Source organism: Seriola dumerili, unplaced genomic scaffold (assembly GCF_002260705.1).
Source record: "Seriola dumerili isolate Sdu_G_001 unplaced genomic scaffold, Sdu_1.0 BDQW01000025.1, whole genome shotgun sequence".
In the NCBI taxonomy this organism is placed as follows: Eukaryota; Metazoa; Chordata; class Actinopteri; order Carangiformes; family Carangidae; genus Seriola; species Seriola dumerili.
The window spans coordinates 2,218,800-2,245,982 of NW_019174280.1; the positions used below are offsets into that span (position 1 = coordinate 2,218,800).

Here is a 27,183-nt window from a genome sequence, read left to right on the forward strand (position 1 = left end):
CTGTAATAAAGCAGCTGGTGGACAGACTGATCAAAGCGTCAGTTTACCTAAAGTTGAGGCCATTTTTCTTACTTATGATAATAATAAACTTTATTTATATCGTGCTGTTGCAAAGGGCTTCACAATTAGCAATAAAAATGCATAAAACTCAACAACAAAAACAACAATGTAGTAAACCGAACAAGTCTTATATAAACCAGCCTGTACAAGTGGGTCTTTAAATTAAAAATTGAAGAGCAATGGATCAGATGATGTGAGTGATCTTGGTGAAGAGTACAGTGTTATTTAGTCCAGAGATATAAGAGGCTGCCGTCCCATGGAGATACTTAAATGTGATCAGGAGAATCTTAAATTGAATGGGAAGTCAGTGTAGCTGGGCCAGAATGGGGGTGATGTGCTCTCTTCATTTAGTGTTTGTCAGAAGCTGTTATGTTCTGAAGCAATTGCAGACTCACTAATAGAAAATACTTGATGCTTTGAGCACCAAGGCCCCGCATTAAAGCAACATTAATGGAAATCCATCCAGTAGCTGTCGAGATATATTTTATTTTTTTAGCTATGCTGCTAGCTGGGCTAAAAAATATTAAGTGCTGGTGTCTTGGACGTGGTTCACAAATATATCGCAGTTGAATATAGCAGTTGAAAAATATTGCCAATTTTCAGTTAGTGATAAAGTTCAAGAAAACGAGATTATCATTCATATTTGTGAAGCTGTTTGTGAAGCTGTCTCCAATTTAAAATATTGATTTTTATAACTGAAATTTTATTCATTTATTTTACCTTTATTTATTCAAAAGAATCCCATTGACATAGAAATCTCATTTTCAAGAGACCTGAATGTACATTTAAAAAAAAAAATATAGAAACAATTCATGAGATCATCCAAAAAGAATTTACAATACAATTTAAATAACAAACAATAGAAATTAAAAAATTGTAATAAAAATAACACACAAGGAAATTTGAAAACATATAAAATGACAAAATGAAAACCTATTTATTCAGTGAGAAATCAACCTTTTTGTTGAACAAATGGATTAATAGACGGATCGTTTCAGCACAGCAGGGGTTAATAAGAACCGGATAAAGTTTAATCTGTCAGTGAAAAATGTAGACAACCACGAGCTGAACGAAAGTCAGTGCTATACTTAAAATACCTTCATTAATTGCTCTCCCATCCTTCAAGCCCCTTGCGTGTAATTTACAGTGTGGTTCTACTTGATGCTATAACTCTGAATCTAAAGGAGGAGTTGAGTTTATGTTCTTGCTCTCTGATTGCTGCCAGTCTGTTTTTATGGCTTTGACATTACACAGCTGTCAGTTCTCCGTGTTTTACTGTCTGTTGACAGCAGTGACAGCTAAATATGCTAAAGTCAACTAAGCCAAAGTCGCGCCGGGCCAACTAAAATACCAAATACAATGTTTAGATTTGGTTCACTGTGGGTCTGAAACGCCGGCGGTTTGGGTGGAAATCTGTCAAAGCAGAGATGATGTCATTTTCCCTGCTCAGAAATACCCTTGTTTTCACATTGTCTGGATAATGTGACCTCTGACCCTTGGCCTTGACCCTTCTAACTGCTGGTGCTTTTTTTTTTTTTTAATGTGGCTAAACCATGAAGTTGAAGCCAAATCCAGTGTTGTAGTATTCACTAGAATGTCAAAATGGAGCTGTTTCTGGGATTAAAGTGGTAATGTGCCCTTTTCTCCCATGCTAACATCACTAATAATGCATCATATCAACAACCATTGGATGGACTACCAAACCTTTAGTAATCATTTTATTTATAAAGCATTTTCCACAACAGGTAAGCTAATCTCATCAGGACATTTAAGGAGAGTGACGAGGCTGCTCTTGTCGCACTGTGTTGTGGGAATGTACAGTTGTGTGTCATTAGCCATGCTAGCAGATCCATGAAGCTGTACTTAGACAAAACGGTGTTTGAGTTAAATGCTAATGTAATATGATAACGTGCAATGTTTACCACCTTAATTTAGCATGCTAGCATGCAAACATTTTTTCCTTGTTCGTCCTGTTCTGTCGTTCTGTTTGCAGCGTTCTGTTTGCAGCGTTCTGTTTGCAGCGTTCTGTTCTGTCGTCCTGTTCTGTTGTTCTGTTTGCAGCGTTCCGTTTGCAGCGTTCCGTTTGCAGCGTTCTGTTTGGCTCTGTAAGACATTTCACATTTCATTGGAGCAAATGGATCAAATTCACTTCAGGGTCGTTTTAGGGTGTTTGATGATTTACAGCCATTTCTTTTGTAACGATTATGTAAGGAGAAGAACGCCTGTTTGGTTCAGTAGGTGTCACTTGACTCCCGAGCTGCTTGTGGAGGCGTCGTTTGTTGTGGTCGTCCTTGTAGTGATGTGACATCTCATCTGCTTGACTGATCTGTAGCATCTCTGCTAACCCCTGATAGCAGCTGGAACTTGTATTCAGCACCACTTCCTGAGCAGACCCACAGTTAGCTCCAAGTGAACTGTGGGACAAAAATGGGTACGTTACTTTACGCTACATCAAGTTCCTGCAGTTAAAAGAGCTGCGTCGGGCCAGTCAGGGTTTATACATCAGCCTGTAGTTATCAAACAGGAATCGCTGTCATCACAGCCGGCACCAAACTGGGCCACATCACCCCCTGATCTTGGACCAGGCATTTGAAAATATTTGCACCAGATCAGGAAAGTGAGAGAAAGCGAGATGTGTTATTCTTCACCAAACAAACGAGAGCTGAAATGCCAAGAACAATAAATATGTTCAGGGGATTTTTACACCAGCAAAGGCTGATGCAGATACTGGTGTTTCTGGAGCCTGTTGAAAGCTGATATTTCAGTTGATATATAAGAAATATGATTAATGACTCACCATAACTTTACAGAACTCAACTATAGAAAGACAAAAACATCCCAAAAACAAATACACAGCCTCCCCGTCTTTCCATGATTTGTATGTTTTTCTAAAGAAACGAGCTGTTATATCACCTCAGCGTTTCCCCACAGGCTCCTCTTTTCTTCCGTTAGACTTTTGAGCTTTCGGATCCTTTTGGCGGTGAACCATCCTGAACTACAGACGACGGGCTTCCTCCACCTTTTGTTTTAATCTCTGGCGAGCAGATAAGAGCGTCCACACCTCCGTCAAAACAATAAGAGACGAACTGCAGAGTCAGAGAGCTGACAGGCAGCACTGTGCTCAGGTGTCAGTCTTTTCAAAATGTGTGTGTGTGTGTGTGTGTGTGAGTGATGGATGGGCAGAATCCATAAAGAGCTGATGTTTAAATAAAATATGAAGCAGAGGTGAGCAGTGTGTCCCTGCTGTGGTCTGACCTCGTCTGTCCTGCAGTCAAACACTGGAGATCAGATTTATTGCTGTATAAAAACTGAAAACCTGAGAATGCTTGACGTTGTTCTTTGGTAAATGACTGAATCGATTAATAGCTGGTTTTCCTGCTCACTGACAGATTTGAGTTTGTGTAGAATCTGCACTCAGGCGAGCCAACATGTGCCAGTAGCCACATGTTAAACTCTCACAGCTTTCAGAGTGAACTTACTGACAGAGCTGTCCTCATTCTATCACTTTTCCATGTTTCAGCTGTTACTAGGGTTGTCACCGTACACCGGCATTGACACTAACCCTGATATTTACAAAGTGAAATAATATAACATAAGATAAGCTAAGATAAAATAAGATAAGATAAGATAAGCTAAACTGAGCTAAGCTAAAATAAGCTAAGATAAGATAAGGTTCCCGATATCGATCCTCTGTAGAGAGTCATTTCAAATTTGACACAGCAGCACAAAAGAATAGCAGCAAGGGAAAAATGTAATCAGAAATAAAATAAGAATAGAAACAGAATCTCAAATAATTAAGATAAATAAGAAATACTATATATAATAACAATGTACAATCCTTTCTGTACAAGTGCAGTATAAAAATAAATAAATGGGAGCTGCAATTTGTCCCAGTTCTATATCTATATGTTATATTGATATTGTTAATGATACACACATGGTCATATGATAATGGCAGATGTTAGTACTTGTGGATCTTTTGTTTATCGGTTCATCTTGTTGCATTTTCACTGTCTGTTGAGTGTAATTGTTCGTTTTGTTCAGTTATGGTCAGAGATTATCTCTCAACATCCTTACACGTGTATTTGAGTCGAATTCATTCACACAGAAAACAGACAATAAACAAGGTTAAAGATGAATTTGCTGATAGAATTATTATCATTATTAATATTAAAGTTTGCGATGGAAATTGTGATAATATCGTTACTGTGAATTATTTTGGCCATTATGATCGTGTCATGAAAATCTGATATCATGACAGCCCTGATGGTTTTAAATAAAGACTTAATTGTGATCATGTTTAGTTGTAGCTTGTTGGAAGTCTAAATGTGATGTCCGTCTGTCTCTGAAATTAATCTGTGCAGCTCACTCTCCTAGAATTGACATTTTTATACAACTAAACCGCAACAGCAGAAACCTTTTGTAGGAAATGAAATCACTGTAATCACATATTTTATAAACTGAAGCATGAAACAGTTAAATAACGCTGGAGTCACAGTCATCATCAAATATTTTACTGATGCGGTCGGTATCAATGTGTCTGTTACTTGCCAAATTCATAAATTAAGGTTTCCATAAAACATTAATAGAAAATGTAATCTGGTGACAGTTATAAAACAGTTTAGTTGTGTAGCAATATAATTTCTGGCCTTAGGTGCAGGGCTTATATATATGCCCTGTGCTGTGCATATAAATGCATGAATGCATTTATAATTAAAGTATAAACTTGAGTTATTATATTATCCTGATATGAAGGTCCGACAGTTTGCTTTTGTTATCAAGTCACACAAAAACAGAAAAACGCAGTAAACACACAAACATTTACTGACAGATGATGATTCGTCTCTTCAGCAGGTTGAGTGTCTTGTTCCCGTTGTAACAGCATCATCGTTGCTTGATGGAGTTTTGATTGGCTCTCCTGGGGCGTTATCCTCTGTGCTGCAGCAGCAAACCCACACACACACACAAACACACACTCACACACACAAGTCACACATCATGTGTGAAGGTGGTACCCAGTGTGAACCCTGGTCACCTGTTTTACCACATTAAGAGACACTGGACAATTCAATATAATCAGATTGTTCTGTGTTGCCCCCTTCTTCTGTTTCCTCAGGGAGTCCAGTACAGGTGGCAGTACAGGTGTAGGAGGAGGAAGGTGGAGGTTCCGTCACGTCGTCCCAGTCGTGCTGCTGTGGATGACCCTGCACAGGCACGGTAGGTCCCCGCCTCTCCTACCATGTTGATTTTCATTTGAACAGGAAGTGTGTCTTGTTTTTGATTAGGAGGAAAGAGGACTAAGTTGCTCTCACAGCTGTTAAACCGACAAAGACGAGTCAATACAGAGTCAGAGCAGAGGTGGAGGATCTGAAGATCACATCTACATCTGTTGAAATGTTTCAAATCCTGAACTTTAACCTGGGAAAGAAATTTGAACGTAGCAAACATTCATCATGTGTCTGCCTTTAATGCTGCTACAAAAACGACTCATTCATTCAAATGTAAATAAGACAGCTTCATGCAGCTGCTTTGACTTGGTCTTCATTACTTAATCTGTTTGTTGTTCAGTCTCTTTTATTTTGTCCATCTTTATGACATAAAAATAATGCACAAGGATCACTATGGAGTGATTGTGTTCGGTGCTTTGTGTGTCTGTCAGTGTGTGTGTGTGTGTTGTGGGTAGATATAGAGATATAGATATACCTCCATCCTTGTGAGAACAAATTCTAGCGTTAGATCTTGTAACAGAGGACAGAAACAGATATTTTATGAATGTGAAAGATTTTTTTTCTCAGTGAGGACAGTTTTGGAAAAAGGAGACATTTTTTAAAGGCAAGGAGATTTTTGAAGAGTGAGAACATTTTGTCCAGGTCTCCTGGTCCTCTCCTGGACCAGTGACAGTTCTCGGGACCTTTTTGGAAACAGTGAACAATTTTGTTTAATGGGAGCACTTTTGGAAAGTTTTGGAAAGTTTGGGCATTTTTGAAAAGTAAGAAAAATTTTTTTAGGTTACAATAAGTGGACATTTTTGGAAGGCCGTTTTTTATGGAAGTACAGATATGTTTTGGAAAGTGAAAACATTTTAAACACTTAGGAAGTGAGAACTTTTTCAGGAGGTAAGGACGTTTTGGGAAAAGTTAAGACATTTTAGGATAGTGAGGAAATTTTTCAAAGGTGAGGATATGTTTCCACATATTTCTTTGAAGATACTTACTTACTCAAAATACTTTTAATAGTTCTTTTTAAATTAAGTTGTTTTTGTAAAATATGGACACAAATTTGGACAAGTGAGGACACTGCTGGAAATACCGGTGTTGTTTTACAAAAGTGGGGACGTTTTTAGGAAGTGTGGGGACTTATTGGACATTTGTGGAAATTGAGGACCTAAATTTAAAGTTATTTTCGAAGTAAATGACATTTTCAAAAAGCGTTCATATCTTGGAAAAGTGAAGATATTTACAGAAAGTTTTAGAAAGTGACGACATTCATTTCTATGGCACTGACACCCTATATATGGTCCTCACAAGTATAGTATACGTGTGTGTGTGTGTGTGTGTGTGTGTGTGTGTGTGTGTGTGTGTGTGTGTGTGTGTGTGTGCATCTCAGCTGCCATTATACAGTCACACAGGGCTATAATTGAAAGAACCACAAAAATCAATCTCAACTTGTGTCAATATTTCCTAGAAAATGAAACAGCTGTGAGAGCAACAAACTAAATATTCCCTCTGACATAATAATGTAATAATCATCATCTGCAGCCTCAGCTTGTCTTGAATGTAGCTGTGAATGGATTATGAATAATTAAATGTAATGATTTTAGTGTCAACAGTAAAGATGTATTATCTGGAGACACTCAGACATTTAATCCTCTCATTGAAATGAGTGTTTTTCTTCATTTAAAGTGACCAAGACGCTTTACAGGCTCATTATAAGAGGAGATTACATTACAATTATTATAATGACATTATTCTATATTTGAATTGCATAAAGTTGAAATCTTTATGGGGCAATTGTGTGAACAACAAAATATTAAATTAAATATAATTTTCCATGCTGTGTGATGATTAAATTTGCACTTTATAGCAAACATCTCTTTAATGTCATTTCATTTGCTGTTGCTGTTTTATTTTGTTGATGATCTTCATACGTATTCCTTCATTCCCATTTTGTTTGTTTAAAATCATCATGTTTTCCATGTTGTGTGTTTCTGCTGTTGGGTAAAAATGCTGCATTTCTTACTTGAAAAGGAAGTGAAGGTATTTTTGTGTGGTGGTTTGCTCAGTGGCGACATGAAAACGATGCCTGAGTCTCGTTAAAAAGCCCTTTGTGTACTTTTCAAGACACATTTGAAAGCAAAACCCAGTCCCTCGGAGATGCAGCAGTTTTCATCTGACAGCAGTGATTTATATGATTTCCATCTTTCATTTGTGTCTTTTCTTCTTCCCATGTTTCCACCGTCCATTCACTTGTTTCCTCTTCGCTTCATCCCACTTTGTTTTTTGCTCACATTTTCCATCCCTGTGCCCGAGAGCATGCCTCGTTCTCCTCGTGCTTCCATTAACGAAACCACTTGTCATGTTGCAGAAAAAGTCACAACTCTCAACACTTCATGAAATCTGCAGTCAAAAATTGTTTCCATCTGGTTTCTGCTTTAATCACTAAGTGCTTTTATTTTGGATCCATCCTGAAACGTTTGCAGCTCATCACGATTCATTCATTTCTAAACACTGTCAGACATTCATCAGGGGAGTTTCCTCTCATTCAAACATCGAGAGCATCTGTGAGGTGATCAGGTCTGGGGGCTCTCAGTCTGTTGGAGCAGGGTGTCCACACACTTTTGGACACATACTGTTTTGTGTTTTCCCTTAATAGCAAATGGAGGTAGAGAAAGTGGAGACAGAGAGAGAGAGAGAGAGAGAGAGAAGGCAGAGAGAAATCTTGGCTGTTGGTGTTTTCCACATTTAGGCCAAAATCTGAAAAAATTGAAAATTAAAACTCAAACAGAAAGTGAGGGGGAGAGAGCGCGCGCGTGTGTGTGTGTGTGTGTGTGTGTGTGTCTTTAATGTATTTTCCATACCCTACTAGCAGCCTCGGGCCAAACCGAGCGGTTCACACACACTCGTAAAGTTCCCAGCAGTACTAAACCACAACACACACACACACACACACACACACACACATAGAGGTTGGTGAGTATGCTGTGCTTCTGGTGACAAGAACATGACCCATACGTGTGTGTGTGTGTGTGCGTGCATGTGTGTGTGTGTGTGTGTGTGTGTGTTGCTGACCAGTAGATAAACTGAAGGTTTGAACGCTACAAGACGCGGAAACTATAAATGTTTCAGTGTGATAAAGGACGTGAGACTGAGTGAGAGAGAGAGAGAGACATAGGGTTTGGCTGTGGTTTCAGCTCTTTTCCACTCTGGCATCTGATGGGATTTTGTTCGTCCATGTTGACACGTTGATGCATAATCGGACCGCGAAATATGCACACAAACTACACACTGTAACTCTAGTGATTGTTCATCAACTCCACAAATCTCAGAATAAACGCTCAACCGTCGACATGTGCAGGTCCAGTCGAGAGAGGACGTTCACATTGTTCTCACGGTTTCGATATTTTCAATATTTTGTAGGTGAATCTTCTCTTCAAGTGTGAGATTTAAGCAGCTCTACAGTTTATATACACAAGTACCACACGTTTATATGACTTTATATGTTGTTGACCTTTTTATTCAGGACCTTTTCATACTGAATAAAATGTAAGATTGAAGTGCCAACATGTGTTTGAACATACATAGACACAACCCTATCTCCAGTGTGTTCATAGTGATGCAGCAGTAATATACTAATGTTGTTAGTACAAAACAAAACTCAGAAAATGATTTATTATTCAAGCTGCAACTGGATTTGCCCTTTTTATTTTTGTTGAAACACTCAATAATTTTTTTTTTTCAGTTTTTTAAGAGCTCGAACAACTCGTAGCTGATGTCACAAGCAGCAGATATATTGGTATCAGCACTAGGCTTTGGGCGATATCCAAAATGTAATATCTCGATACAGATACATGTATACAGTATATGATATTATCACAGGTGGGTGGTGGGTTATTATTTAATTATATTAGTAGTATGTAGTTAATATTTCTATTGTTTTTTTATTATACATAATTCTATTATTTTATTTTATGTTTCAGGTATAAACGATGCTGCCACTGAACAGCAGTTCAAAGTTCATGTCACATGCCAACATGTACAGTCAGCAAAGCAGTGACATTAGGGTCCAATTCAATCAGGACAGATTATACAAAACTAAAAACAAAAACAAAAAAAAAAAATCGATATTACGAAAAATATTGCATGTGGCGGGATTTATCGAGACATTGGCCCAAGCCTAGTCAGCACATAATATCACCCAGTAATATCTCCATACAGTATATACCTATATCTCATCACTGTTTTTTAATGACCAATTTTCTTCAATGATGCCTCAGTATCGGCCTCTCATCAGGCTCCACCTCCAGCATTGAAGAACTCCTTCTTTTCCAAATGATCAGAAACTTTGTCTTAAAATCAGGGATTTTTTTTGATTCAGTTTGGTACAGAATGCTGCCATGTCGAGGTTGACCAGAGTACATCGTTTTTTTCATGTAGCCCCAATACTGGACGGTGTTGTAATCCATCTTCACACATGTTTGTGCGTATAGTTGTTTTTCTCAGTGTGCTGCAGTTATCTGAACAATATTTCAGGGTTTTTTTCCGCCCAAACAATAATGAAATTCTTGTGGTGAATCGCTGATTAGTTGTAATTTGTTTTCTTGTTTTCAGCATGACTGTGTCTGAAAACAAATATTATCATAACTCATAAAGGGTTGATATCACCCTTAATGAGATTAATCTTAATTACAGCTGATTGCATTTGGACCATGGGGGACTGACTCAGTTTTCCATGTGTGGTTTTAAAGCATTGATGCAATGCAGCCACTGCAGAGTGAGGAAAAAAAACATGTGCCTCCAAGTAAGTGACTGCACAACATCCTGCTGTGGTGGATGAAAATTGTGTTCAAGCATCAAATTTGTGAGCAGAACACGCAGAATATTAATGATACACAGACATTGTAGTTGTACATAAAAATGAATTAATGAGAATGAATTTGTTTGTGAGAAAACACAATTTGAGAAAGTGGTGAACTGTGCGTAACAAACCAGACACACAGACACCGATTCGAGAGAGGAAAGATGGATTAACTGAGTTTAAGATGATCATTTCATGGTCATTTATCTTGATGTTTGCCAGCTTTGGTCTCTTAGTGCTTTTCTTCTTCCATGTCAGTGAAACAAATTCAATCAAACGCGAGAGCTCAAAGGCTGAAGGTGATTTAGAGAGAGCTGGAAAGAGGCAGATTAGTGGGGATGTAGAGGAAAATACTGAGAGACAGATTCTTCAGGTTGTCATGCACACAGAGATTTGAGCTTGAATTTATAGAGATACTGAATCGGAATTAGAGCGACACACAGAAACATTGTGTGAGTTGTCAGCAGCTGATGATGAAGATCCCATCTGCTGCGCCACATTTTCATGATGAAGTGACACTTAATTCATAGTGTAGGCAACAAAAACTCTCTCTCCCATCCTCCTCCCTACAGTCATTCCTCCGGAGACGGAGAGAGAGAGAGCGAGAGAGGGAAGGGGTGAGAGACCTGCTGTAGGAACAGTGAGCGAGAGGGCAGGGAACGGTCTGTCCATATATATTTCATAACATTAGGTGGGCGTGTGCTAGTTGAGAGCACGATCCAGATTTTATCAGCCAGGCCGTCGTCCTCCCCTCATCTCTCACTCACTTGGCTCTTCTTTGCCTTTTTTGCCTCATCGCCGGTGACAACCGTGGCCGTCACAGGTTGTCCTTCCGTACGTCTGTATGAGCGTCCACTGACTCTACGTCCATCTGTATGTATTTTTGCGCATGATATCTCGTCTTGGGGGGAATTTCATCAATTTTGGCACAAACGTTCACTTGGACTCAAGGATGAACTGATTAAATGTTAAAGGTCATTGTGACCTCACCAAACATGTTTTTGGATATAACTCAAGCATTCATTCGGTAATTATAACAAAATACACTTAATACTTTTTATTAAATTCCTTCAAAGTCTTCTCTACTGATTATCCAAGTCTTGACGGACATGGATGTAAACTGGAACTTGCGGCAGTAATTCTGGTTCTCTTTCATTTTCATGTCCTCTTCTACTCTTTCTTAGTCTTTTGTTCTCTCTCCTCTGTTGTGTTGTCATTGTCTCACAACATACCCCTCTTCACTTCTTTCCCCTCTTCTCTTTTTACCACTCATCTATTTCTTTTTCTTCTTCCCTACACCCTGTCTGTTCTCAGGTTTTGTTTTTTAATCTTTTTGATTCAGCTTTAGTTGTTGTGAAAGAGCTGTAAAGATGTCTTTGCAGTATTCAGCCCCTTAGAGGAAAATGATGGATCATCACTTTGGGAAATACGAAGACGTATTCATTGTTTCTGCTGAGATTAAGATGAGAAGATCAATACAACAGTCATATCTGTCTATTAGACATGAAGCTCCAGCCGACACCCAGGTAGTTTAGATTAGGTTGACTCTGTCCAAAAGTAAAATAACCCACATACCAACACATCTAAAGATCTCCACATTTTTTATTATATATATCTTATATTTGTTTCTTGCTTATTCTCCCTTTATATATTCATTTCTATCCTTCTGTGTCGCTACTTTGTCTTCTCCGCTACTCACCACCTTTCTCTTCTCTTCCCCTTGATCATCGCTCTCCTCTCCTCCTACGGTCATCTCTGCCTTTCACCCCCCCCACCTCCCACCCCCACCCCCACCTGCTCAGATGCCGCTCTCAATTATCTCCTAGTGAAAGACAAGGGGATGAGGACAGGGAGGAGTACAAACACCTGGGAGAGTGAGTCAGCGTTCACCTGGAGAGAGAGAGAGAGAGAGAGAGGGAAAGTTCAGTTCCTCCCCGTGGGTCAAATCCTACATGCCACCGTGTTTTAACCTGTAATTACTTTGCTCCGACTGGCTGTTGGAGTGTTGCGTGTTGTGTTCAGCTGCATGATTTCATGTTTGTTCAGAATCGGATTAAGTTCTTCCACTTCCTGGCTTTGTGCACGAGGGCAGGGTCATGTTGATACAGGAATGGGACAAACACAAAGTGATGACACAAAGCTGGAAAACATGGTTGTCTAAAATATTATTGTGTTATTGTATGTTAAAACGCCCAAACCAGGAAAATAAGACAAAGACCAAAAGGTGACTTATGATAGTACATAACAATGTCACTCTGTGAGGAACAACAAAGTGTAATAGACTTTTCTGTGTTTTCTCTAAAACTGGAATCAGGCTACACAGTATTAGTGTCTTTGGCCTCTGTATCAGATCGGTTCATCACGCAGGCATCATTTTTTACAGAGACATGACAAACATAAGATAAGATAAGATAAGACTTTATTGTCTAGCATTCACATGCAACAATCACTCATCATCACCAGAGTCCTCACACAACATAAAACTATAACTGCACTAGCGAGCATGTGAGACCTGTGCAGGCAGTGAGGTGTTTGGCGAGTTGCGTAGTCCATGTGTGAGTGTAAGTGTGTGTGTTGGAGGGGTATGATCAAAGTCTGTTTATTAGGGAGGACTGAATTCAAGTGTTTAAGGGTTGGGGGGGGGTATCTGTAGGGGGGGGATTAATCACTTCCTTGCGCTTCTCTGTTGGTCGAGCCGTGTTAGAGAGTGAGGAACAAAGGAGTTCTTGTACTTGTTCACCTACGTTGGATCCCAAGTGGTTGTTGCAAACTTCACTGTCCCACCTTACAGTACCAACAATAAGTGTTTCCATGTGTTAAAGTTAAGCTGGAACTATTTCTTGTCACTGGGCAATGAAGTCGGTCTTTTTCCTTCCTGACAAAGAGGGTAAAAACAGAGGGAGTGTGTGTGGATAAGCAGGAGATAGAGAAGGCAACAAAAAAAAAAGTCAGGCATGCTAATATTTTTGCTGGGATGTCGTCCCAGATGCTACTTTGGTTGTCTACTGCGAGATAAACAAATGGCTCTGGCACACGATACTCATTTTCGTTGAGCACTTTTTAAACTTTGCGACATCAGAATTGGGAAGTGATGCTTCATTGACCTTCACTGGGTGCATGTCTTGTAGTCTGATCCTGCTTCTTTTTATTCAAATGAACCTTTATAGCTCCATATTTTACACTTTTCCTGTGCTTTATTTTGAAAGTGTCGATCCATAAGAAGATACATATATCTGCGGTTTTAAGAACCACAAACCATCTCAATGTAGTTTTGCATCTCCTTTAAAGTTTCACTAAGCATGATGTAAAAACCTGTGACTAACCGAGCATTTGTGTATCGAGTCAGAGTCTCTGGAGAGAATATTCCTTCAAGAAACTTTCAGTTCATCAGACGATCTTCAAAGAACCGTTGAGGGTTTTTCCTTGTTTGTAATTTGAAGTTTCTAACTGCTCCTTAAAGCGGGTTTAACTCTCACAAAGCCTGGATCTGATGTCTTTGCGTTGTCTTTGTGTTGATCACAAAGACACTCTTACATTTCATCAACCACAGGAGGCTGTTGTCACCTCCGTTTGGCAGAAACAAGTGAACACAGTATGAAAGGAGGGAAAGAAAGCAAAGGAAGGGATGAAGAAAGAGAGCAGCGGAGAGATAACAACAAGGGGCTGAGGGAGAAGGAGGAATGAATGAGGGAGGAGAGAGGAATGCAAGTAAAAGAATGTGAGAGAAATGCTAGAAAGGACGGAGAGGTGAAAACGGAGAAGGGCAGGTTGATGGAAGCCAACTAATCTACAGGATTAGTGTCTGAAAAAGGCTGAGAGAGGCAGACGGGGTCATTTTTAGCATCTCTGCGTTGTTGAAGAGTATCGGGTGAAGTGTGTCAAAGCTTCTTGACTCATAGTGAGATGCCAACAGCAGAAAAAAAAAACAAAGTTTAAGTATTTAAAAAGTCCTCTCCACAATTTTCTCCTCGACTCTTGTTCTCTGGCACTATTCTCTTCCTGATTTTGACCTTTGACTCTTTTACTGTTAGCATCTCATATTGACTAATTATAAGCTTCCCCTGATGAGAGGTCTCGTAAATTCATTAAAAGTTAGGGGAAAAATTTAATGACTATTATAAGAGTATAATGGGAAACAGATGAACAGATATGAAAAGTGATGGATCCCAAAGTACAGGAACAGAAACATTGATTGGTTCTTTATGTTGTTCAAATTAAAATGTTCAAACTGGCAATTAAAGAGCGATTGGGGTGGTTTTACAGGAAGTATACTGTACTCTTACTGTCCTAACCGGAAGTTGTGATTTGTATCTTTCTGCCACCCTGACACTTCTTTCAGATGTTTGTCCGCTGGTTGGGTGTGTAGCCTGTCTAACTTTCCTGCAGGAGACTAGAGTTTCTATAACATCACAGACCTGCAGTCTTTCCCATTTTAAACAAGAGTTGTAACCCTAACCTTACCATAGTTATGATAAGGCAATATTACAGAAAATTAGAGGTTTGTTTGATGTAAAAATATTTTTTTCACTGACTGTTTTCAGGGTTTTGCAGAATGCTCCTATATTGATTTGTAACTATTGATGGAAACTCAATGATCCTGGTCGGGAACAAAACCCAGACTCTCTTGCTGTGAAGCCGCAGGTCTAATTAAATTAAAAAATAAACTGTGTCAGCACGCCGCCTCATCTGAGCTTTATTGCTGTAAATCTGCCTCGCAGGATAAAATATACACTTCTCTACACCCTCGCTGCTTCTTTTTAAAAAAAAAAAGAAGCCACACTGCCAGAACTGTAGCATAGCCAACCTTCTGTCTCCCACGTCAGCTGGAAAACAAAAGCCCTTTATTTCCCGTCGCTGTCAGAGGAGTAAATGAACAGAAGTCTGGGCTGTGGTTCTGCCCTGCCTTCTGAGGGAGATGTGTACCCACACGTCGGGGCTCTTGTCAGGGATGGTTTCAATGCTCTCTGTGGGAACTGTTTCAGGAAACAAACGTATTCGTTTGATCAGCGTTTTCAGCCTCAGCAGCAGCAGCAGCAGCAGCAGCAGCAGCTGGCTCGTCCCAAAATTTCATCACTCACTTCTCTCATTTTACCAGCTGTCCTGTTGAACAGGGCTGGAGAAAGTGGGTGATAGACAAAACACACAACCAGAAAGTGGCTGTGTTTGGTGGCGATCTCTGAGTGTAACTGTAGAAGTACAGCTAAGTAGATACACGGCGTTCCAGAAACACCAGGCCATTACATCACCGTCAACCTGAGTCAGCCAAACAGTGGATAAGCCAGTCCTTCTTTGTCAGATTCCTTCACCCTGTTTGAATTGATCCATATTTAAAAATGGATGAACCCTTTTCTTTTTCCACCTCAGAAAACAGAGGTTCTTCTTTTTCTTCTTCTTCTTCTTCTTCTTCGTCTTCTTTGTCTTCTTCTTCTAAATAATTGAGTGGAGTAGAAAACAACTCTGTGTCTCTTCATTTTGTAAATGCCCCTGATTGGTTGTCTCCTCATTGGTGCGACAGACAGTTTAAGCTTGAATAGCTGTTTACGTGAAAATTTGCTGTTTCATATCATAGTAAATTAATGTATTTTGCATTTTTGACTTTTAAATTTAACAGTTTTAAGGCATCATTGCCAGAGCTGGTAATATCTTTTGACAATTTTATAAACTAAACAAATCAGCCAGTTCAAAAAAAGATTTATTGTTGATGGATTTAATCATTAGTTGCAGCCCTGCTGGTGAGAAACCTTCTGAGTGGCCAGTAGTGGAAGCTTGTGGTTTAACAGCTCCCAAGTAGAAACACAGCGATGCTGGTTATTACAAAACCAGCCCAGTCAGCCGCCTGTGAATAAATGCATTTGTCCGTTTTTTTGCTCAGTCGAAAAATTAAAAAAAAGCCCCAAATGTTGATGTCAAACCCTCAGAGTCTCACATCTGTCACAGCTGCCGCGGATTCAAACAACACAAAGTGCCTCAGAATTAATACATGAAATATTAATTCAGTTACATAAATGTTCCTCGTGACAGCGATAAAAGTGTGTGTTGAGGTGGAGTGAAGGCTGTAATTTAGTAAAGTCTGTAATTATAAAATATGGGGAGACATGGCTTTCTTTTGGGAGCTATGCACTTTCTGTCTCTCTCTCTCTCTCACACACACACATACACACACAAACACACCCTGTCAGCTGAAAGTAAAGCCAGTAATTAGCAGCACAAACACACACACACACACACACACACACACACACACACTAGGCGCTCGTCATTAGCCTCGGCCTCTGAGCTTGTTGACGTGTTTCACACATTGAATAAATGCTGATAATGAAAGGGACATGTTGTTTGTATGAAGCTGCTTGTGTCACAGGACTTTTTTTTTTTTTTTTTTTTCAGGCGTCAGGAAATGTTGGAGGGTGACTTAGCTCACACACACACGCACACGCACACACACACGCACAGAGCTTATAAAACAGCAGGCCATCCCAGTAGCCTGCGCCCAACTTGATCTCACCTTTCCCTTTGTACTCAACAGCCGTGCACACACATACTGAGAAAACACACACACACACACACACTGAAGTCTAGAACCTGAAGTAGTGTTGGCGAGTCATCTGCGCTCAGTAGTTCTTCGGTTTTTATTGATCAATTACTCACTGATGATGTCGTTTTGCTCAGACACTGTTGACTTCTACAGACGGGAGTTATACACAGTGTCAGTGAGTTAAAACTGTTCATCTTTATTTCTGCAGACTCACTGTGAACACCACACATATTTGAATATGATTTTTGGTGTATATGTTTTCATTCTGTACATTCATGTTACAGCTCAACAGGACAGCAGCTTTGACACACGTTGGCTTGTATGTCAGTGATAAGTCAGACTCTGTTGAGGTTGATCAGATTTGTGATCTGCATTTGGCTTGACTCCTTCGCCCTGTGTAAGTTTGATATTTACATTGTCACTTTACTTTGACTTGGAAGTAACAGGTAGGATTTTTGTGTGAGGCAAACAGTATTTGGGGGAAAAATAGAGCAATTATGAATTGTATGAAATGTCTACAGTTTGAGCAGATATAGATAAGCACAGCAGCTTGACTTGTAAAAGTACTTGAAGAATTATACTTGCTATGTTTAGGATGTTTGGTCTGTCCTGCAGCTGTTGTTTGTGAGGAGTAATTTTGTCTTCAGTCATCTTCTAGTTAGATGCAAGGTATGTTTTTTGATTGTATGCTAAGCTAATGCGCTCTGCAGGTGTGAATGAAGCCAGTGACCAAAATGTCAAGACATGTCAAGACACACGACAAAGGACAAATGTGTTTATATGTTCATGTTTTATATGATGTTTTTTTATAGACTGGTCCAGATGTGGACATTGTGATGCTGATGCAGAAGCAGACACGGCCTTGTGTGTTTAACCATTTCCCCTTAGATCACATAGATTTTGGATTTCATGGCAAATATTCAGACTTAGTGTGATTCATACACGTTGGCCGTAAGCTCTCGTGTTAGCTCGTGTGTCGGCTGTGTTACCGTTACATTTTCCAGACCCTGGAGATGAATTCTCGCTTTCTGCTTCAAAACTGAATTGTTTTGCATCGGCAAGTAGATGTTTTTCATTAAGTTTATCGGCCTCAAAGAAACAATTTAAGATGCAACAGACTTCTGGTGAAGAGGACAAAGACAAAGCAGCAACATTTAGAGCAGATCTTAAACCTGCTTCTTCTTTGTTGAAGAAATCAAACACCAAAAGTGGCTCATTATGGAGCTTCTGTCATCTGTAACACAGAGAGGGAACACGCACACACACACACACACACACACACACACACGCACACACACACACACACACACACACACACACGCACACACACACACACACACACACACACACACGCACACACACACACACACACACACACACACACGCACACACACACACACACACACACACACACACGCACACGCACACACACACACACACACGCACACACACTAAAACACATGTTCTCATTCTCAACAGGACTTAATTGCCCACAGTGTCTGTTCTGCATTATCACAGTTAGCAGGACCTCTGGGACTCATCTCTCTGTTCTGTTTGTAGCGCACGCGCACGCGCACGCGCACGCGCACGCACACACACACACACACACACACACACACACACACACACACACACTCAATGGGGGGTGAAATGGGTCTCAGAGGATGAGGTGCATGTACATACACTGTAGCTTCATTTAGTTTCTGTGTGTGTGTGTGTGTGTGTGTGTGTGTGTGTGTGTGTGTGTGTGTGTGTGTGTGTGTGTGTGTGTGTGTGATTTTCCATCAGGTGTAATAATGATTTGGAGAAACAGTTTATATGATTATATCAATCTGAACTTCTCAGCAATAAGCACAAGCAATGTCCTCTCCTCTCCTCTCCTTGTTTCCTCTTCTCTTCTCTCCTTATTTTTTCTCCTCTCCTCTCCTTTCTTCTCCTTGTTTCTTCTCCTCTCTTCTCCTCTCCTCTCATCTCCTTTCTTCTCCTTGTTTCTTCTCCTCTCTTCTCCTCTCCTCTCCTCTCCTTGTTGTCTCTCCTTCCTCTCTTCTCTCCTCTTCTCTCCTTATTTCTTCTCCTCTCTTCTCCTCTCCTTGTTTCCTCTCCTCTCTTCTCCTCTCCTTGTTTCCTCTCCTCTCCTCTCCACCTGTTTGTTTTTACTGGTGTAATAAAACAAACATACTTTATGTGTCTCTATTAGAGCGAGGTGTTATTTCTTCAGTGGCACCTTAATGCCTCTCTCTGGCTGTAAGTCACCTTCACTGCCGCCGCTAATCGGAGCGGATATAAAACTTTACGGCTTCCTCTTCACTCGCCGATGAAGATGATGCTCTGCAGCTGAACTGGTAACTAATGAAGAGAGGCAGGAGAGCGAGTTAACAGCAGCAGTAATGATGTCACTAATGTGTGTGTGTAATGACTGCAGGATTACTGTTGGCACCGCCACACACGTTTACATTTAGGTGGCTGGTCGGTGTTGGTAGCACGGAGGCGGCGGCTTGTTACAGTCTCAATGGTCTCATTTGAGATGTTAATATTTTACGGCCCTGACACTATTGTGTTAAGTGTTTCCTGTCTGTGGACTGGTATAAATTTCAGTGTGTGTGTGTTAATTGGATTGCAGCAAAAATTAAAAGCTAAGTCAAATTGAATGAAATTGAATTTATGAACAGAATGTGTGATGAAAGCTCAAATGATCAGCAGACTCTGCTGAAGGTCGACTGTTTCTGACAACCAGAGTCACACACTCCAGCTACATATGTATTTTTCTTTTAGTAGAGCTGGTCTTAACGAGTGCTGGACCAGCAGACCAGTATGAGACCAGCAGAATGTTTTATTGGTCTGTTTATCTCCCCTTATGGCTCACAGGTGCACTGGTGATCCTCAGACTCCCCCAGTAGCACTAGAATTAGATTCACTTTTTTGATTAGATTAACATGGTAAACATTATACCCGGTGAACGTCAGCATGTTAGCATTGTTAGCATCTAAGGACTGAGGAGTAAGTAACAAGAGGAATTAGCTCATGAAAAAGATGAATGTGGGATACTGATACCCAGAAAGATTCATGAAGAAACTCATCGGTAAAAATATGTTTGATATCGAAAAAGATTTGTTTCAGTTTAAGGTTAAAAAATATCAGTGGACAGAAACAGCTCAAACTGTTTGTGGACCAGCATCAGTAACCACTTAAGGTGCTAAAAAAAAAAAAAGTAGCTGCAGTAACACTTCCATCAGCTGTGACGTTGTGACCTCATTGTGTCACTTCCACCATGAGGTCAGCAGGTTGTTCCGACTCTGATCTCAGGTTATTGTGAAGTCAATCTCTCCTGTTATTTCCCACATGTGGTTATCAGTACCGTCATATTTGCATTGGTGGACTTCCTCTCTGCTGTTATTCCTTCCTCTGATTGGGCAGTACAGCCCACCCCCACCTGTCACTTGTGTTTGTCTATCAGATGTTTCTATCAGCCGCTCCGAGCTGCCAGAGAAATGTCATCACAGTTATAAAAGCAGAGCAGAGAGAGAGAGGAGGACAACCCTGAGAGATTTTACTGAAAGACTGATTTAAAGTTGTCATGTGCTTATGTGTGTGTGTGTGTGTGTGTGTGTATGTGAGTGTACCACTTGCAGCACCTAATATTGTGTTACATTGTCTAGCTTTGGGCAACAAGAATGTTTCAAATAATTTTTCCTCATATTTTGGGAGGCCATCTACAGTATGTGTGTTCATGTGTATGTGTATAAGACTGGCAGTAAAAAGAGTGAGAGTTATCTTCAGGCTAGAATCATATTATAAACTTCCTGATGGAGTTTGAGCTCACAGCATATTTGATTTAAAATTTTTTCTTTTTTAAAGGTTGCATATTTTACACTTTAACTGGTTGATCCATAAGAAGATATATTTGTGGTTTTAAGAACATAAACCATCTCAATGTAGTTTCACATCTCCTCTCTCAGGCTTCTCTCTGGAGCTCTAGTAACAACAGGTCACTGAGCCAATCAGTTTTCCAAGTGATCCTGCTGCAGGTTCTGATCCTTCTGGAGAGGAAAAAACCTTCTGATTATAAAATCAGATTCTGATTTCAGATCAGATTCTGATTTCAGAACAGAGAAGTAACTGTTTGAACCAATGAAATAATTTGCATGGCAAATCAGCTTTCACTGTATGTCATAGAAACAGTATTCTTTAGTGGCTAATGTAGGACAGATGAAGGATAACGCACATGGAGATGGGGGAGCTTGGGCAGTGCTGCCACTGTGTACAGTAGTAATGCAGGGCAGATGCAGGGTAAGTGGGGGGGGGGGGTCTCTACAATGGTTCTCAGTGTATCATGGACAGCGGTCAGTGCTGTGCCACCTCTCCTCTGCTATTGAGCTAAATAAGTAGCTTAAAAAATCTTGTTCGGTGGTTACACAACAGCATGTGTTTCCAGGGGTTTCAAGGGGCTTCCAGGTGTTTCCAGGTGTTGGGGATCATGTGAAAACAGTAGAATAAAGTATTCAGTGTCTCCAGAGGGAGCTGTGGGAAGTCTGCTGCAGGCTACAGACTCCAGGATACATTAGCTACTTCTACCTTAACACATGCCAACCTCTGACCAAACTGTTGGCAGTTGAGTTGCATTATGGGTAGTGTAGGCAGCAGGTTTGGCAAGGAAGACGGATGCATGGAATAAAAGAAAAAAAGAAGATGAAATGTCTGGTTCTGCTGCATCGATTTAGATCCTCCATCATCTGTCCCACAATGTGAGGTGCAAGACTGTATCATTGGGGTGCTCCTTTAAGTGACAGTTTTTATGGAGGCACAAGCTATTTACAGAGTTCAGATTGAACCCCCTCTGTATTTCCTCCTAAGAAGCAGACTGTTCCTTCTAGTCAGAGGTTAAAAGTCACAGCTTCCAGAGCCAGACTGGAGATTGGGGGATAAAGAGAAACGTGAGGATGTGCTGCCAGAAACTTGAGAGGCAGCTTTTAGGCTTTGCACCAACACACACAGACACACACAGACACACACACAGAAACAAAGCTACCTACTCTGCAAGCTGAATGAAATCAGTGGATCAGGAGATATGGAGGGGTGGACCAATAGACCAAGATAAGGCAACACTCCCCAAGAGAGAAGTGGAACACCCCTGTGTCTCATTGTGTGTGTCCGTGTGTGTGTGGGTGTGTGTGTTAAACTGTGGTGGGAAAGAGAGAGAGAGAGAGAGAGAGAGCGAGCTCGGTATGTGAATCGTGTGGCTGCCTCTAGTTTTTCCATTAGTGGGAAAAAGGAGTTTGGTGCTGTTTGATGTCGCGTCCAAATGTTCCTGAAATTTCATGCTGAGCAACTTTAATGGCAGCAGAAGGTTTAGCTGAGTCTCTCACACATACACACACACACACACACACACACACACACAGACACACACACACACTGTATTGTACACTCTCAGAGGGAGTGGAAGTGGGTTTGTGTGTGTGTGTGTGTGTTTAGTTCTCAGCTCAGGAAGCCTGTTTGTGTAGCTGAGCTCAGTGATTTGTGTGTTTGTCTATGCTGATCAGAGCAGTATCACTTTTCATTCAAACTCACCAGCTTCAAGTAACGTGGGATTCAGAATTCCACTGAAAATCTGCATGAGTTCTGCGCTACAGGTTCGAAAAAGAGGCTTTGAAACGGAGGCAACAGCATATTGAAGGGTAAATCTAAGTGGTCATAAAATGATTCACAATGTAGAAAAGCAGAGACACCAGAGTCTCATCTTTTCAAGGCTCAAGACACTATCAAAATTAAATAATCTGAGAAGGGGACATACGTTTCATAGAGCTCATAGGTCATATACAGCCTGTGGGTCATGCTCGGCTGTTAAAAATATGTGCAAATCAAGTGCTAGATCATCAGTTAGATCATCAAACAGCATCTGAAACCGCAACAGTAATCTGACAATCGCACCCAACTCACAGATCGACTTGTCAGGTGTGTGCAGGCGTGACAGTTGGCAGGGTTTGAACTTCTCTCTCAGCTAGTTCCATCATGTTCTGTGAGAACAGCTGAGTTTGCATGATTCACAGTTGTTGGGGAGACGTGCGGCTATGTGGAGGCTATGACAGCAGGACAGTGTGGACAGAGGCCTTAAAGGTCACACAGTGTGCTAAATGAATACGGATTGATGGCAGAGAAAAGCCTGACTGCCTGCTTCACTAAATGAATTGAAAGACGCATTTTAGCCATTATTTCTCGGTTTCTATTATTCCCCCTCATGTATTGATTTAATTACAAATTACAAAATGTTCCTAAACATGGGGAGGATTAAAGTGATAAACGTGACTGCAGATTTTCAGAGTGTAATTGTTCGACTTGTTGGTGAAATGTGGGGCAACATGCACAAGTCACAGCCATTTCAGTAGCACCTGCTTTACATGCCCATGAGCAAGGCAGCGAGCCTTTGGTCGCTGCAGCAAAGCTCCAGAGTCTGAATGAGGGGAAAGTGGATGGTGATGTTGCTGACAAATGTGACACCAGTCAGATTTTCTTGGAATAAGTAAGGGTTAATACACACACACACACACACACACACACATATATACACGCTGGTGTTGCTAACGTTTCCAGTGCGTTGGCTGTGGTTTTGGCTGCGGCGAGGGCCGAGCCTGAGATCAACGGAGGGCATTGTTACCCCGAGCGAGAGAGACGAACCATTCTTTCCACTTTCCATTTCAGCTCTTGTCTGTTATTATTTTTTGTGAGGGCCAGCTCGTCTTTCCAGCTGTTGTTGAAAGTGATGAAGGCTAACGTGTTTCATGTTTCAAGTCATAAATGAATCCCATTCGATCAGCGGCATTGGGTTAGTGTCTCTGACAAACCAATCTATTATGTGTTTATGATGGTTTGTAGAGAAAGATTTACTACATTATTTACAGTTCTTGGAGTGACAAGGCTCCAACTTACTCATGATTTGTCACAGTGAGAGAATCCTAAACACAAAACCATGTTAACTTGACTTTTCAGGCACTGTATTGAATCTCAGCATCAGTGCATGAAAAGTATGAACTTAAAGCTCCATACAGTCTAAAGGTCTCTGTCCATGTGTAGTGTGATTATAGATCAGGTCTAGGTTCTATATTAATACTGTGAAAGTATCAAAGCCTCAGTCCACAGAGAAATGCACACAGCCTGTATTCAGAAACTGAGCCTTAAAACCAGCTGTCAGGACTGTAATTTGATGTCACAACGGAACAATCACCACCATCAGCCACGCCCCAAGCCCCGCCCACTTGGACTCAGCGTCCAACCTTGCAGGAGTATTTTACCTGAAATCTGCTATATTTTTATTTGACCACTCAGAAACCAGTCTGCCAATCAGAAGAGAGGTTCAGAGCCTCCTCTCTTCTAACTGGCTCCCCGACCTCTTGTTACTCGAGCTCCAGAGAGAAGCCTGAGAGAGGAGATGTAAAAGTTCATTGAATTTTTTAGTGTTGAAAAGCACAAATATATCTTCTTATGGATCAACACTTCAAGTAAAACACAGGGAAAGTGTAAAATATGGAGCTTTAAAGGGACAATACGATACAATGCTGTACATGCAAACTGAGGTACAGAGTTTCTGATGGCCTGTGCACTCTGAACTCCCTGTCTACCTTCTGATACAAATACATTTAAAATATATTGAAATACTTGGCTGCTTTTTCCTTAAAAAACAAAATGTGACTTTTTCCAAATCTGACTTGCAAGATTATTCTGCATGTGTGTGGTTTCTAGTACTAAAGTTGGTTCTTTGTAAAAAACCTTAATGAATGTGGGAATGGGTGTCAGTTGTGGAATTTGGTGCAATGCTGGCTCGGCGGAAGTGAGAATTTTCAGGCCACTTCTGTAAAATCCAATCAATTGGCACTCTTTTGAATCACACGATTGATTGATTGATTGATTGATTCCTCTTTGGGCTGCTGAACCTTTAGCTACCTGCACGACTTGTCTTGTCCCGTCTCATCTTTGTTTTCTCCTGATTCCTGGAGTGCAATCTTTTGAATATGATTCCTAAACTATTCTTCTTGTCCTCTTGTCGCCCTAAAAAAAAGTCTTGGTTTTGTCTCCTGAATCCTTAAAGTCCTTGTAACCTTCTTGAAAACTTGGTCTTCGTCCTCTTCATCGTCTTATCTCCTCGACTCCTCAGTCGAGAGTAACTGTCAAGAATGCCCTTCACTGTCATCTCGACTGTTTGTCCTTGAATCCTACTTACTAGCCTCCCGATTCCTAATGGTAGTAGGTGATTGCCTTCTTTATCTATTGACCCTTGTCTTGTCTATTACCCTTTTTTTATGGCCCCCTTCCTCTCATCTTCTTTTGTCCTGTTCCCTTGTGTCCACGTGTCTATTAGCCTCAGCCTCTGATTGATATTACCTTACCTTAGCAGCTTCAGTGGAGGTTATACCTTTCTCAAAGTTCATGAATGTATCATCCTCCCATCACCTCCAGTCCTGGGCTGCAGCTCTACAAACTGTAACCTGGTGCTGACGGAGGTCCAGGGGAGAATCACGTCGCCCTGCTATCCCCAGAAATACCCCAATTCACAGGCCTGCAAGTGGACCATGCAGGCACCCACTGGTTTCATCATCCAGCTCTCCTTCCTGGAATTTGACCTGGAGGAAGCGCCTGGCTGCATCTATGACCGGGTTGTGGTGAACACAGGAAACGCCGATGTTAAGTTCTGTGGTCTGACAGCCAACGGACTGACTCTGAACTCGACAGGGAACGTGATGGAGCTGTCCTTTACCTCCGACTTCAGCGTGCAGAAGAAGGGGTTCAGTGTTAGCTTCCGACACGGTAGGTCCAGGCTGAGACCTGCTCTTCAGGTCTGAAGCTGTTCAGACGCATATCAACAATATTATGAGCTATAACCTGCTCTCAACAGGAATCTGATGTATGTATCACCTGCTGGGGTGTGCAGAAGGTGAATGTTGATCTTATTGTAGAGCAGCATGAATAATAAAGCTGTTAAAAACAGTCAGCTGCAATCTGAGTCCTCAGATCTCAGCTTTTCAGAAAACAAATGTATCTCATAGGGTTTCAAAATGTTTCAGAAGATCAAGGGGATTTGGTCAACACATAGAGGAGAATATAAATCATTTAAGCGCCACTGATCAATATTTTTCAAAACAACAACAGATCAAATCCAAAATCCCCTGTCCACTACCTGCTCAGCAGCAAACAGCAGACAGACACAGTCAGAGAGCAGCTGGTGAACAGAGTGGAGCATTTAGCAGTAAAAGAGCCAGACATTTCCCTCAGGAGGCGGTGGAGACCAAAATCAGAGCTAAAAGAGAAGGAACACTGCACCAGTTTTATGCCAACACATTAGGTATAACAACATTAATTGTTTTAGAGCCGGCATGTGTTTGATTTTGGGATGGACAAGTTATCCCAACATGGATTTTTACATCAACCAGAGGCAACTGGTGTAGGATATGAGCCAAACACACAACTAAAAGTTTTCATTTTCATTCTACAGGTGTTGTTGTGTCACCAAATTTAGTTTGGTCAGTCCTTCCAAAAATGGAACTTCAGACTTGATGTAACTGATAAAGGTCACTCAGTCAGAGGTGTGTGTTTTTAGCTTGTTGTTAGCCAAAGAGAATCATTTCCTGCAGCTTTAATTTGAGTTTGAAACCACAGAGATCAGTGGATCAGCATCAACCAGCATCAGCCAGTCCAAGTAACGACCTACCAAAGATCGCTTTAACACCAGTATCTGGTTTGGTGTTTTGGTGCATCTGTGTGTACGTGCCCTGATGCGCGTTTCGCTGTGTGTTTGTATGTGTGAATGTGTGTGAGCGGTGTTTTTCCATTGCACACTGGCTGTTAGTTTTTTGTGCTCGTCCAGCAGCTCAGTCAGACTCGTTCTGCCGGGAAAAGCTTTGTGACAAAAACCTCTGATTCATCAATACTTGTGGATGGTTTGTGTGGTATGAAGTGCGAGTTAAAAACCAAACCCGGACAGTGCCTTGCTATTTAAAATTAAACCATTTAGCAAAAATGTTTATTTATAGTGTGAAGCAAACATAATGTAAAACTGAGGCTGATGCATTGAAATGAAAAGTCACTACAGTCATAATCAGCTGTATCAGTTAAAACTAAGTTTAGAATTAGACATTTAGCTGATGAATGAAAAAATTTTTGTTGATTTTTCCACTTGTGATTTTTCTATTTTCACTTCTCCTTTCGGTCTTTTGATCTTTTCTCGATGACTTTCTTTCATCCTGGCTTCTTTTCTCACTTGTTTCTCTTCTTGTTCATTTCTTTCTCTGCCTTCATTGCATCCTCCCCCTCTTTGTATAATTAATTTCCTTTCTTTCTTTTTCTTTTGTTCTTTTTCTTTAATTTCTTTCCATGCTTTCCCACTTTCTTTTTTATTTGTTCTGCCTTGCAATTCTTTTCATCTTTCCTGTTTTTATTTTATTCTCATTCCTTTGTTACTACTTTTCTACTTGTCTTTCTTTTATTCTTTCACTTTCCTCATTCTTGCTTTTCTTTCTCAACTGCTTCTG

The 27,183-nt window shown here is 40.7% G+C and overlaps 1 protein-coding gene across 1 annotated transcript in view; it reads left to right on the plus strand.

Annotated features, from left to right (window-relative positions):
- Positions 1-27,183, plus strand: part of adgrg6 (adhesion G protein-coupled receptor G6) — a 101,567-nt gene that overhangs the window by 6,458 nt on the left and 67,926 nt on the right. Inside the window, exon 2 of the mRNA XM_022764884.1 lies at positions 5,177-5,277. Coding sequence (XP_022620605.1) covers positions 5,177-5,277 — 101 coding nt within the window. The remainder of the gene's footprint in view (positions 1-5,176; positions 5,278-27,183) is intronic.